This window comes from Martes martes (assembly GCF_963455335.1).
Source record: "Martes martes genome assembly, chromosome: 1".
Taxonomy (NCBI): Eukaryota; Metazoa; Chordata; class Mammalia; order Carnivora; family Mustelidae; genus Martes; species Martes martes.
In genome coordinates, this window is record NC_137888.1 from 184485729 (window position 1) to 184499696 (window position 13968).

The 13968-nt window shown below is 42.6% G+C and overlaps 1 protein-coding gene across 9 annotated transcripts in view; it reads left to right on the top strand.

Moving 5' to 3' along the window:
• MAGI1 (membrane associated guanylate kinase, WW and PDZ domain containing 1) overlaps nucleotides 1–13968 on the top strand; it is a 635349-nt gene that overhangs the window by 500109 nt on the left and 121272 nt on the right. For all 9 annotated transcript variants that reach the window (XM_080808970.1, XM_080808971.1, XM_080808972.1 and 6 more), the window contains exon 3: nucleotides 6840–6959. In XM_080808970.1, coding sequence (XP_080665096.1) covers nucleotides 6840–6959 — 120 coding nt within the window. The remainder of the gene's footprint in view (nucleotides 1–6839; nucleotides 6960–13968) is intronic.

Here is a 13968-nt window from a genome sequence, read left to right on the forward strand (position 1 = left end):
ATTTATTAATTTAAAAAACATACAGTACCCATAGGGCTTCCTTCTCTATTTTTCAATAACACGCAGCAATATTTTACATATTATTCAAGTTTACACAGTAACTTGTTTGTATCACTCAACTGAACGTCATGGACATTCTCTCTGGTAATTGTGTGTCGATCTCCCTGTTTTTCACATAGTTAAAAAAAATTTCCTGAGGGTGAATCTACCATATTTCATTCAATCATTCCCATATGTATGGGTGCTTAGTTTTTCATTTTGGAGGACTGCTTTTGCTTTGGTCTTTTTGTTTTGTTTTTGCTACAAACCCTGCTGCTACAAATAGCTAAAGAGATTTTTTTTTTTTTTCCCTAAGAAACCATAGCTCTGCTCAGCTTACTTGTTACATGACCTTGGGCAGTTAATTTCCTTCTTAATTGTGCACATGACCTTTGGAAGTTACTTTCCTTCTCTGACTCTCGGCTTCCTCATCAATAAAATGAGTGTAATGACAGTCCTCACTTTTATATTTCCTGTAACAATTAAATATAGTAATATTGATTTAGTAATTAACACCTCGCCTGGGACATAAGGATCCGATAAATGGATGCTGTTCTTCCTTTCCTACTGTTTATCTCTCACTCTTGTTTTTGTTTGTGTGTTTGTTGGTTTTTTTGAAGGCAAGGAGGTGAGCACTGTGCATATTTGCTTAAAGCTAATAACTGTAAGATATTGTTGGCCTGATTTCTGGCTAGACAAGCAGAAGGCAGTGTTGTAGGCTGTAGAAAACCCCAGTTTGTCAGCCTGGTGATTATTTTTTTTTTAATATGCTGTCCCTGAGGAACATGATAGAATTTGTTTTACTTCTCTTCTGCCAGGAAGTAACCCTTCTGGCTTTGTTAGAAGTGTGGTTTGTAATAATTGTACCCACCCCAGATGGCTCCTGAAAACCCTTTGAAATGCCATCTGCCAGGCGTGTGTCCAGCCGGCAGCCTGTCATTCTGCTAGAAGAAAAGAGGAGGCGGGGTCCCCTCCCCTGCCCTTTTCTCCCTCGCATCACTGAATGGAGCCTGGTCATGTTGGCCCAGACCCAGGGCGGGTTGCTCAGAGGATAACTGGGAGTAAACCTCCTGTGAGCCTGTGGAGTAGAAAGGTTTTGTCTGGGTAATAAACCCTGAAGGTCTTGTGGGTGGAGACTCACCCGCCCTCCTCTCCTTCCCCTGCAGCTCAAAGGCCACTAAGCATATTTATTTACATGGGAAAATGGTATCTCCGAGTTTCATGTTTTCTTCTAAAATGTAGCATTTTTGAAGTTCTTCATAATTTTGAATCTTTCAGGAAATTAAGACCCAGGGGTGACTGTTGTCTTTAAAGTAAGTATATGACAGATGGGTTCTAAAAACATGGTTGAAAGACACAGGAAAGAGAAGATTGCTCAACAAGGAGGGGGGAAAAACCACCAAAAAACCATTGTCTGGTTTCAGAAGACTTTCAAAACCTAACAAATCTTTCGTTGGTTTTATTTATCTTCATCTTTTAGGGGGTGGGGCTGGGGATGGGAGATAGATGAGGCTAATGGAATGTTGGTCTGTAGGCTGAGTTGCCACGCAGAACACATTTAGGACAGATCCCTTCAAAGCAAGTTTCAAAGAGTTTCTCTTCTTGCCCCACACTGGGATTTCCCAATATGCTGTAGACTGTGTTTTCCCAGTAGCAGGCTAAATGGCTTTTTTCACCTGACTCCAGGACATCACACCCCCTTCTTTTGCCCCTGCCTTGCTGACTGCTACCTCCTAGTCTCCTTTGCGGCTCTTCCGTTCTCTGTTTCTGAAAATTACAGGGTTTTAAGTGTTCAATCCCAACTTTTTGCTTTCATTTTGTATACTACCCCTCCCTCCCAGATTATCTCTGTTCTCTTTACCTTCAGATGCCAGTGGCTTACTGATCACTCTCAATTTTATGTCCCAACCTGCACTCCGACCTTCAGACTTACCTGGTCAGCTGTACACAGCCCTCCGCGTCTGTCTAATAGGCATCTCAGACTTCACATGTCCCGAAGCGAACACTTCCTTCCTCCAAGATTCTTTTAAACCTTTAACCTGTATTGCTCTGAGACACTTTAATGAATGTCTAAATGAATATTTTTCCCCTAAGAACCACTTGTTCCCTTGTCTTCTTGATTTCTATGAAGGGCACAAGGCCGTTTGCCCAGGTCAAAGAATGGGATGTCAGTCTTTATCCCTCTGTTTTTCTTTTCTTTTCTTTTTTTTTTTTTTAAGATTTTATTTATTTATTTGACAGCAAGAGTGAGAGACACAAGCAGGGAGAGCAGCAGAGGGAGAGGGAGAAGCAGGCTCCCCACTGAGCAGAGAGCCTGACTCCGGGCTCAATCCCAGGACTCTGGGATCGTGACCTGAGCCGAAGGCAGAGGCTTAACCGACTGAGCCACCCAGGTGCCCCAATCCCTCTGTTTTTCTTAACACACTCCATCCACTCCCATCAACAAGCTCTGTCTTCAGAATATAGACCCCGGGTGGCTTGATGAGTGTAATACGTCCATCCTGTGGACTGTGTCACAGCTATTTGAAATAGTCACAGTGTATGATGGAAATCTGATGGCTTCTTACTGGCTCTGCCCTACTCTTCTTTTTTTTTTTTTTTAAATGTTTTTATTTTAATAAACATATAATGTATTTTTATCCTCAGGGGTACAGGTCTGTGAATCGTCAGGTTTACACATTTCACAGCACTCATCATAGCCCATACCCTCCCCAATGTCCATTTCCCCACCACCCTCTCCCGTCCCCCCTCCCCCCCGCAACCCTCAGTCTGTTTCTTGAGATTGAGTCTTTTATGGTTTGTCTCCCTCCCAATCCCATCTTTTCATTTTTTCTTTTCCTACCCCCCTGCCTTGCATCTCCACTTCCTCATATCAAAGAGATCATATGATAGTTGTCTTTCTCCGATTGACTTATTTCGCTAAGCATGATACCCTCTAGTTCCATCCACGTCGTCGCAAATGGCAAGATTTCATGTCTTTTGATGGCTGCATAGTATTCCATTGTGTATATATACCACATCTTCTTTATCCATTCATCTGTTGATGGACATCTAGGCTCTTTCCACAGCTTGGCTATTGTGGACATTGCTGCTATAAACATTCGGGTGCACGTGCCCCTTTGGAGCACCACGTTTGTATCTTTAGGATATATACCCAGGAGTGCAATTGCTGGGTCGTAGGGTAGCTCTATTTTCAGTTTTTTGAGGAACCTCCACACTGTTTTCCAGAGTGGTTGTACCAGCTTGCATTCCCACCAGCAGTGTAGGAGGGTTCCCCTCTCTCCGCATCCTCGCCAGCATCTGTCATTTCTTGACTTGTTAATTTTAGCCATTCTGACTGGTGTGAGGTGGTATCTCATTGTGGTTTTGATTTGTATTTCCCTGATGCCGAGTGATGTGGAGCATTTTTTCATGTGTCTGTTGGCCATCTGGATGTCTTCTTTGCAGAAATGTCTATTCATGTCCTCTGCCCATTTCTTGACTGGATTATTTGTTCTTTGGGTATTGAGTTTGATAAGCTCTTTATAGATTTTGGATACTAGCCCTTTATCTGATATGTCGTTTGCAAATATCTTCTCCCATTCTGTCAGTTGTCTTTTGGTTTTGTTAACTGTTTCCTTTGCTGTGCAAAAGCTTTTGATCTTGATGAAATCCCAATAGTTCATTTTTGCCCTTGCTTCTGTTGCCTTTGGCGATGTTCCTAGGAAGAAGTTGCTGTGGTTGAGGTCAAAGAGGTTGCTGCCTGCATTGTCCTCAAGGATTTTGATAGATTCCTTTCGCACATTGAGGTCCTTCATCCATTTTTAGTCTATTTTCGTGTGTGGTGTAAGGAAATAGTCCAATTTCATTTTTCTGCATGTGGCTGTCCAATTTTCCCAGCACCATTTGTTGAAGAGGCTGTCTTTTTTCCATTGGATATTCTTTCCTGCTTTGTCGAAGATCTGCCCTACTCTTCTTGACCACAACCTGATTTTCTCTCCCATGAACCCTGTAATCACCACCTCGCTGATCTCGTTGCTTCTGTTCATGCCTACCTCCCCCTGCTCTGCCCAAAGCCTGTTCTCTGTCAAGCTCAATGATCTTTTTAAAATGAATCCTAGCACATCACACCCCCCCCCCCCCACTGAAAACCCTCCAGTGGCTTCCCATCTTCCTTGGGATAAAATATGAAGTGTTTGCTATGGCTTTCCTTAACCCTTTTCCATTACTCTGTCACTATCCCTCTGGCCTTTTTGCCCTTCCCTTAACATACAAACCTCTTCCTGTATCAGAGTTCTTGGCCCTTCCCACTGCCTGGAAGGCCTTCCCATCACCTTGGCAGGGCTCTCCACTTGGGTGGTACCTCCTTAGCCAGGCTTTCCCTAATCCCCATCCTGAAATAGCTTCCCTCCTCCCCGGCAGACTTCCTTCTTCCAAGATATTTTTAAACCCTTTAACCTATATTGCTCTGAGACACTTTAACCTATGTTTCCTACGGTGATTTCCACCTGAAATTTTGTTATACTCACACACATTTGTTTTCTGTCTTTCATAGTAAAATGTAAATTTCAGTAGGGTAGGGGCTTTGTCTCGTTTTCCAGTGTTTCCCCAGTGCCTGCACTGGTGTCCAGCATGAATTGGGACCTCAATAAATAGTTATTGAAAAAAATGAAAACTAGTGAGAGATGTAATGAGATATAAATATATATATAATGTATATTATATATATAACATATATAATATACATTATATATAATTATATATACATTATATATGTGTGTATTTATATATTATATATACATTATATGTGTGTATATATGTATATATACATATATACATACATATATACATATATACATACATATATATGTATATATAATGTATATATATACATTATATATATTTATACATTGCCCCTGCCTTGCCCCTTTACCCATATATATATACTTTGAACTGTAGCATCCTGTCAACTCATTTCATTTTAACAATGACATAAACTATCATATGTGCTGATGATTATTGAGCTATGTCTTCTAAAAGATTTATTTCATTCAGTACACACAGCAAATCTATAGAGTAGGTACCATTATTATCCCTGTGTCACAGATGAGGAAACCAAGTAATAACAGAAGCCAAGGACCTAAGTTGCTAAGACCACACGTTGGGAGGAGTGGCAAGCCTTGAACTTATCATTCCCACTGCAAACACCTGCTCAGCTACAGTTTCTGGTATTCTCTTTGTTAATGCAGTACCTGTTATGTGTCTGACATCAAAGATGTCAATTTAAAAATTGTAAGCTACCTGAAAGGGCTTGTCATCATCTGCCGGGGGAGCCCAAAATAGGAACAAATCAGGAAATCGTACAAGAGTGGACTTCGGGATACAAGCAGCTTCTTTACCGGAAAGCTCCAGATAAGCAAACGTATGCAATACAACCATACCATGGAGAGTTTGAGGCTATTTATAAAGCTCTGATTTCAGATATTAGAAAAATCAGGCTCATTTAAAATGTATTTATCCTGAGTTAAGTGTGCAACAAGTGTTGAGGGGCTTGTTTTTGGTTTTGGGGATTTGGGGGTTTTTTGGTGGTTGGTTTTGTTTTGTTTTTGACTTAAGAGAAATTCTGGATGGTACCGTTAGGTGTGCAGACATGATCATTCTCATAGACAAGTGTTGAGAGAACATTAGAGCCACAAGGTACATACAGCTGGTTATTGAATTGCTTTAAAGTTTCTAGGGTTAGGGGGAAATCCTTGCTTATTAAGTTCTTAGGAATACCGAAAAACCCCTGCTTATTATGTAGGAAAACATCGACCTTAGAGCAGCACAGGTATGGTGCCTTGCAAAACAAGTTATGTGGATCGTATCACCTAACTTGAATGTGAGAGCAGAAATCCTGTGTTTTGCTCTTTTTTGAGGCTTTATAGTATTTAACAGAGGTTCCTTGCACACACCGCATAATTCCTTCTTGACTTGTGTTGTTCTGGTTTGTGTGTAAATCATATTCCTTCCACACTATTTCTACACTTTTGGTTGAGATTAGGCTAAAATGAGAGGCCGAGAGCCTAGCACCTGAGCTGGGTGACTCAAATCCTCTAGAGACCCTACATTATTCATAAGAAGAATTGTTGTATTTATTAGTCATTGAGAGACTGATCATGCTCAAGGGGAGAATTTTCTAGCAAATTCAGTGCCCCTTCTCTCCCGTCAGAACTTACGGGTGGCCTCTTTTCATCAAACCTATTAATTACACAGAGAGCAGCAGCATTTTAATCTCTGGGAGATAGCCAACCACCGATCTTGGGCAATTGCATTTCTCTGGTGATGTGTTTATGCAGTGGGTGTCATTTTCTTCAAAGGGCTTATTACTTTGGAACTTGCCGGATATCCTTCAAAACACAGGAATTTTGAGGCCTTTGTTAAAAATATAAACCCCTTAGGCTGTGAGCTTAAGGTGGATAACTTTTTAGTATCTACTGGAGTCCTAAAAGCTGCTGATTGTGAATGTTGTCCGTCTAAAATCCCATTTGCCTTTTTCATTCAGTGCATTTTAAGAAATGATAAAAACTCACCCCAGGCTACCCAGCTTGTGCTTGGATGGCTCTTGCTCCCATCCAAAGGTCCCAAGCATGAGAGGGTGGAAGTGAGGCTGCTGTGCTGTTAGAAAAAAGTTGTCCTTACCAGGTCCCTGTCTGGGCAGATGGGTGGGCAGGCTTAGGCTCTCCAGCCTACAGAACAGGTTATTCCAATTACAACCAAATGGGGAGCTTCCTGTTTTCATGGACTGATGGTGTCTTGTGCATCTGTCTTGTCGGCTGCAGGCACAACCCGATCTCCCAGAGAAGGAGAAGTGCCTGGCGTGGACTATAACTTTCTGACTGTGAAGGAGTTCTTGGACCTCGAGCAGAGCGGGACCCTTCTGGAAGTCGGCACTTATGAAGGTGAGTGTATCTGTGTGAGGGCGGTGAGGCTGCCTCTGTCCTGGGCTCTGGAGAGGCTCCAGAGCTATGCAGGCAGGAGTGTTTTGTGAACTAGCGGAGTCTGATCAACTGTAGAAGACTGCAGTTCACCTTACTAGGACGGAGAAAATACGCGGTGTAAGGCTTTGTGGCGCTCTTTAAAAATAGTTAAAAAATAGTTTGGGGACTCTTTTTATTCTCCAAGAGGTTTCTCCTTTATTAATTGAAGAGTGTACATACGTGTGTGTACGTGTGTGTGTGTGTGTGTGTGTGTGTGTGTGTGTTGTTGTGTAGTATGGGCTTGCATGGTATTAGAAAAAAGAGAGGAGCGCCTGGGTGGCTCAGTGGGTTAAAGCTTCTGCTTTTGACTCAGGTCATGATCCCAGGGTCTTGGGATCAAGCCCCACATTGGGCTCTCTGCTCAGCAGGGGGCCTGCTTCCTCCTCTCTCTCTGCCTGCCTCTCTGCCTACTTGTGATCTCTGTCTGTCAAATAAATAAATAAAATCTTTAAAAAAAAGAAAAAAAGAGGGAAAAGAATCATGGTCAATTACAAAATGTGACCTTACAGGTGTTGTTTTAATCTTGAAGGAATAGAATGTCATTTTTTTTTAGCACTAATTGATTTTTAATGTATTTTTTGAGTAGATAATACATATATATGGTTCATGAAGCGCAATATCTCAAAAGTATGAAATAAGTAATCTCTTTTGTATATCTATCTTTATCTGCCTAATTTCAGATTCTCTTTTCTCTCCATATTACATCCAATGCTGTGAGTTTTTGCTCACCCTTCTGAAATTTCTTTATGTAAATACAAGGACACCTGTGCCATGTGTGTACATAAACATGTGTGTTCTCTGCATGCGCTCTTATTTCTTCCCTATTTTGTAAAAAAGGTAGTATACAATACATGGTGTTTGGCACCTTGGTCTTTTAACAGTGTCTTATAGTTCTTTGCACTTTCAGTAATAGAGCACTTAAATTGTTTTGTTTTTTTAAATGTGTAATCTCTTTGTATCAGCATGGCCATGATTTATTTAACTGGTTCCCTTTGGATAAAGATTTTTAATATTTCAAAACACTATTGCATTGAATAACATGGGCATAAATCATTTCACACAAGTGCAAATAGGTCTATAGTATGAGATCCCCCAGATGGGATAGCAGGGTCAAAGCCAAATGTAGGGAAGAAAGTCAATGTACGTTTTCTGAAAACAATATTGTAGTTCGATTGCTCTTTTGAGTGTTATAATTTGAGACAGAAGAGCATAACATCCAATATACTAGGTCAGATTATTAACTTGGTCAAATTATACTTCTTTACAGTCTTTTAACATTTGGATTTATTTGGTGATCACAGGGACATTTTCAAGAGTAGATTTATTTGGTGATCATAGGAACATTTTCAAGTAGTAGTTTGTTTTCTTTTTGTAAAAAACAAAATGTACGTACAAAGTGGACTCTTATTTTATTAGGGATATTATAACTTTGATACGATAATAGCCCTTTCTCCAGGCAGTGTCTAACGGTTAAGTAATGGTCATGGATCTTAGTTATACTGATTATGGTTTGCTATTCTTTGGAGGGGGGCTGGAGGAAGAGCATTATCTTTGTACCTACTGCTCATTTCTAAATTGTGAATATACACGGGGCTGTGTTTAGATGTTAATCAAATTTCTGATTGTGAATTCAGAAGTATTTCCCTTGAGTGCATTGCTAATTATCAATTGTCTCAGTTTCCTTAAAGTTTTGCGCTATGACTGGTGGCTGGGAAACTGTGAGGGAGTCTGAGAAAACCCAGAGCAAAGAAAATCCACTAAACCCTACCGAGTGAGGGGAGGGAAGGAGGCTAAGTGGATGCACCAGGATCTTCTTCAAGGTTGTCTTGCAAATGCGCATCTATTTAAAAATTCATGGGGCCCAGAATAGGGCAAATGTGAATCCTCTTTCATTTGCAGAAAGTGAATTGTTCTTTTTTTTTTTTTTAAGATTTTATTTATTTATTTGACGGAGATCACAAGTAGGCAGAGAGGCAGGCAGAGAGAGGGGGAAGCAGGCTCCCCGCTGAGCAGAGAGCCCGACTCGGGGCTTGATCCCAGGACCCTGGGATCATGACCCTGGGATCATGATGTGAGCTGAAGGCAGAGGCTTTAACCCACTGAGCCACCCAGGTGCCCCGAAAGTGAATTGTTCTTATTTGGAATCTGTTATTATGCCCATCTGGGGAGCTTGAATCCCTTAATGTTTAAAAAAAAAAAGAAAAATTTGCATTTTTTGAAAGGCTGAGGGTGAGAGTGGTTGTGCAATGCCAAAGAATATGTGTTGGATTGGAAAAGCGAAGCACGTGGTGTAGACAACAACTTGTCTGGGAAACAAGGAAGAGAAACTCATTCTCTCCGGTTGTTTCTATTACAAATGACGTAGAGGCGGAGTCACTTTGTTTCCAATGTAATTGTATCACTTGGGCAGAGGTAACTATTATGACAGAGTTTTCAGATGGATTAGCTGAGACCAAGTAGCATTTAGGGACATGTTCAAGGTTGTACCACTGCTGCTGGCATGCTGGAGCCTGGAACGAAACCCAGCTCAGTCTGACTTTCAGATCCTCACACTCTTGCCCCAAACCCCAAGGAGAATATCCCGGTTGTAACTAAAAAGTCGTAGAAATAACTTATCCGTACTTTGACCTAACTTTGCAGTGGGTAGCCACAGGGAAACATTTTTCAGAAAGTGTCCGATCATCTGGTATAAAACCGTCTTCCTGTGAGCGTTGCTGCGTTGTTTTGGAATTGAAATCTTCTCATGCCCAGCATTAATCCAGTCCGTTTTCAGCCATTTGATTGTTCTATGTTTCTCAGCCTTTGACCTTTTAGCTGTATAATTTCCCTACGATATGGAAGAGCTCATACGTTTTTGGAACCCACTGAAGTGTATTATGTTGACTCTCATAAGTTCGAAGCAAAATGGAATTTTTATGAAATGCCAGGTACCGTCCAAGGAATAGCGATGGCTAGATCTTTAGAGAACTTCCTCTGCCCTTGCCTCCCTTGGACGGGTCCTGACGGCTCTGTCTGTCGGACACTGACAAGCGTGCAGGCTGGCCTGACGCCCTGCCCGAGACGGAATTTAAGCCCCTTTGTGGTGGAGCTGTGTGCCCTCCAGCAAGTCGCTTAATGCTCTGTGTCTCCCTTTTCCCTTCGGTGAAATGAGGATAATAATAGCGCCTCCTCACAGGTAGGATTAAATGAGGCAATAATTGGAAAGGGCCGAGCGCAGTGTCTGACCTATGTAAGCTCTCAATCAGCGTTAGCTCTTAGATTTACACACACCGTGGCCCGAAAGTGCCACCCTGTTGCATCCCCTCCCCCTCCCACTTGACAGTAAACCGGGGCATTTGCCAGTAAAACATCTTTATTTACTTCCCAGGTAATCACTGTCTTTTTTTCCTGTTTGGATTTTTCTCTCTTGCCCTGTCCTGGTTCCAGAGAGGAAAATACTTTTTTCTTAAGTTTATTTATTTATTTTAGTAATCACTACACCCAGTGTGGGTTTCAAACTTATGACTCTGAGGTGAAGAGTTGCGTGCTACTCATGCCACTAGGGGTGCCTGGCTGGCTCCAACTGAGCTGACTGAGCCAGCTAGGCACCCCCACAACACACCTTAATGCAAGCCACTTTGCTCATTTTCAGTAAAAGTAATAAAGGTATGTGATGGAATCCTCACTATAGTAAAGAATGTCAACATACTTAAGTCCAAGTTGCTTCCCTTCCTCCCCGTTGGGAGCCATGGTGAAAGGGTCTAGTGCAGAGGTTCAGAAAACATACACACACCGGGCATGCGTCTATGGACTCCCGTTCATTTCCCTCTCTTCTTGCTGTTCCTACGTCACGTGTCTTGGAAATCTTTCCACATTGCCCCATGCAGTTCTATCTTGCTCTTTTAAAATGCTGTGGGGTATCCCAGTGTATGCTGACCCGTCCCCTGCAGGTGGACGTGTAGGATGTGACCCCCACCCCACCTTTTTGGGTACTTTGTGAACATGGCGGCAGTGAGCATCCCTGCACAGATATCTCACTAGCACTGCTCTGAATAGGACTAGACAGTACGTTCCCGGCAGTACGGGGTTCAAACAAGCCCGTCTATGCGTAAATAGTTCAATTCAACAAGTAGTAATTGAGCATTCGCTTTGCCTCAGGTGTCGTTTCGTGGCCTGAGGTGTGATGTACAGGACAGAAGACCAAAGCAACCCTGCCTTTGAAGATGCTGTGCTTTTTAGTTACTTATTTTTGCCAGCACTTGTCCGGCACAAACTATGTGCTGGGTACTCTTCAAAGTGTGTGATATGCCCCAGCTCACTTAGTTACCCAGCAGTCCTGTGAGGTAGGTACAGTTGATTCCCCATTTTACAGAAGAAGAACATGAGGCCCAGAGAGGCCAATTATCTTTTCTAAGTTCACATGGGGAGCCTGGAATAGAGCTGGGTCCAAACCCGGGCTGCCTGGCCCCAGGGTCTGTCCTCTGGAGCCCCTCAGTGTTATGAAGCAAACTGAACAATTTCAAGAGAGGCGGTGTGTGTTCCGAGAAGGGAAGCAGGGTGCTTCAGAAGCATACAGCAAGGGCACAACATCTCATCTCCCATCAGAGGAGACCCCCTTGTGCAAGGGACAGTTACTGAAGCTTGTCAGAGGACCTCATGGTTTCAAGTGAGAGACTCGGGGACATGGTTTGAATTTAAAGTCAGCACCGGCCTCGAGGCTTGAATCCAGAGAGAGCAAGTGGGATGAACCAAGAGAAGGTCAGAACATTGGTCTTAGAGAAGGAGGGACAAAGAGCCATGCCCTGCTTCCTTTAGAACTAGGGCAATGCAACAGAACTTTCTTCAGTAATGGAAATGTTCGGGGTTCTGAGCTGCCCAATATGGCGGCCACTAGCCGCAAGTGGTTATTGTGACTGAGAAACGGAATTTTAGATTTAGTTTAATTTAAACTAATTTAACTTTAAATAGTCACAGGTGTCTGGTGGGTGTTGTGTTTTACAGCACAGCTCTAGAACAAAAGCTTCTGCAGGGAAGGGTGAGCACCTACTGGAGAAGGGCCCTCCCCTCTCACTCAGCTGACTTCAGAGAGCTAAGCACATGTTTAAGAGTTAAGCTCCTTTAAAAAGGATAATTTCGAATCCTCCCAAAGAGCATGTTACTGCAGAGCAGTGGTGATCTTCTTTTGTGGATGCATTCAGTGACGTGTGAAGTGGCAGATAAGTAGAATAAGGCAACAAAACCTCAGGGCTGGGTAACTGTCCATATGTGTTTGGGGTTTAGAGTTGCAGGGTTGTAGGATTTTAAAGCTGGGAATGAGGGGGGGTCATTTCCTGAGAAGACAGAACTGAGGTCCTGGGAGAGACTGGTCTAAAGCACTAAAGGGAATTGGGACAAAGCCTGGCCAAAAGCCCATCATCCAGGTCACGTCCCAGGCAGGACCGGGATGCCAGTATTTCCCATTCTGCCCCTTTGAAACGGACACCTCTTTTGTAGACTGTATGCCTGGTTTGTTTCATCAGTTGTTTATTCATTAAAAATGCTGAGCAAAACCGGATATGATCATTGCCCTCCTAGGTCTTGTAGTGCACAAGGCACAGTATTCAAATAATCACAGACATACGTGTACAGTTGTGAGTGCGCTAGGGTCTGTAGCAGAGACTATAGGTTGGGAAGATTTGATCTCTATGGAGTGGGGAAAAGCTTTTCCTGTAGAAGTAATAATTGGAGTGAGCTCTAATGGTGAGCTGGAGTTAGATTGTTAGATTTAACAAATAAAAAAATAGAACATCTAGTTTTGCATTTTCTCTGGCAACCCTAGATGGAGTTAGCTTTGGGCTGTGATGGTGATGGCGGTGGTAATGATGAGTGAACTGAATCTTAAGATATTTATGTGATTAAAAAGCTGGACTTGGCAATGGATCAGTTATCGTAAGAAGGAGAAGAAGATGCACGCGACGGTAGTCATCCTAGGATGACTCCTAGTTTCTGTCTTACATAACTGGAGAGATGCTGGTACCATTTGCTGAGATAAGAAACTGGAAAAGGGCAGGTTCGGTGGTGGGGCTCGGAAAAGCATGATGGAACTTCCCACGTGCCACCAGTTCTAATACCAAGAGTTGCATTTATTCCAACAGAATCGAGGCCCCACCTGTCTCTATAAGCAGTCTAACTATTGTCCCTCACAAAGCACAGAAGTTATTAGTGGAGCTCATAACTGATCTCGGCTTTGCAATTTGAACCAACGCCTTATTGTGTCATTAGATAGATTTGATAGCAAGGCCAAGAAAACAGAAATAAATGTGTCTTTCCTCCTTGGCCTGACTTCTTAATTGTGGCAATGAACAAATTTATTGGATATGGTGCTTAAAATAAATCAGCTGCACCACTCTCTTTTTGCCTTACTTTGCTTTCTTTTTTTTTTTTTTCCTTCTTGTTGACATTTTCACTCAGAGAGACAGGTTGCTGCTTCAGCCAGCCCTTGGGACTTCTCTAGGAGAGGGTTTACAAGAGATGAGCTATTCAGTGGGGGTGGTCCCAAACATTCCTGTTTTACAAATGCCTCTGGGTAGAAGAGGCTGATTATACACTTTAGACATCGCAAAGGTTTTCCCCCAGCATGGAAGCACGACGCCAGCGTGACATTTCAAATTGGAGTTATGGGTTGCATATTTCTGTATGTCAATGAGGGAGAGGGATGTCAGCCTTCAATAATGTTATTGTTTTGCTTCCTAGAAGGTCTACCAAAAAGCAGCTGCCAAGAGTATACTTTTTGGGGACACAGAGATAAAGCAGGGGTGAAGAGAGTTCTTGTTTGTCATTGAGGAAAATGAGACGGTCTGGAGTCCTGTTCTTTGGCAGGCCTTGGAAGCCGTCTGTTGTGATAAGCTCTGTTGGCAAACTCCACCGTGGAATGTTCTCTGTTGATAATGAAAGTAACCAAAGGGAATCTGTG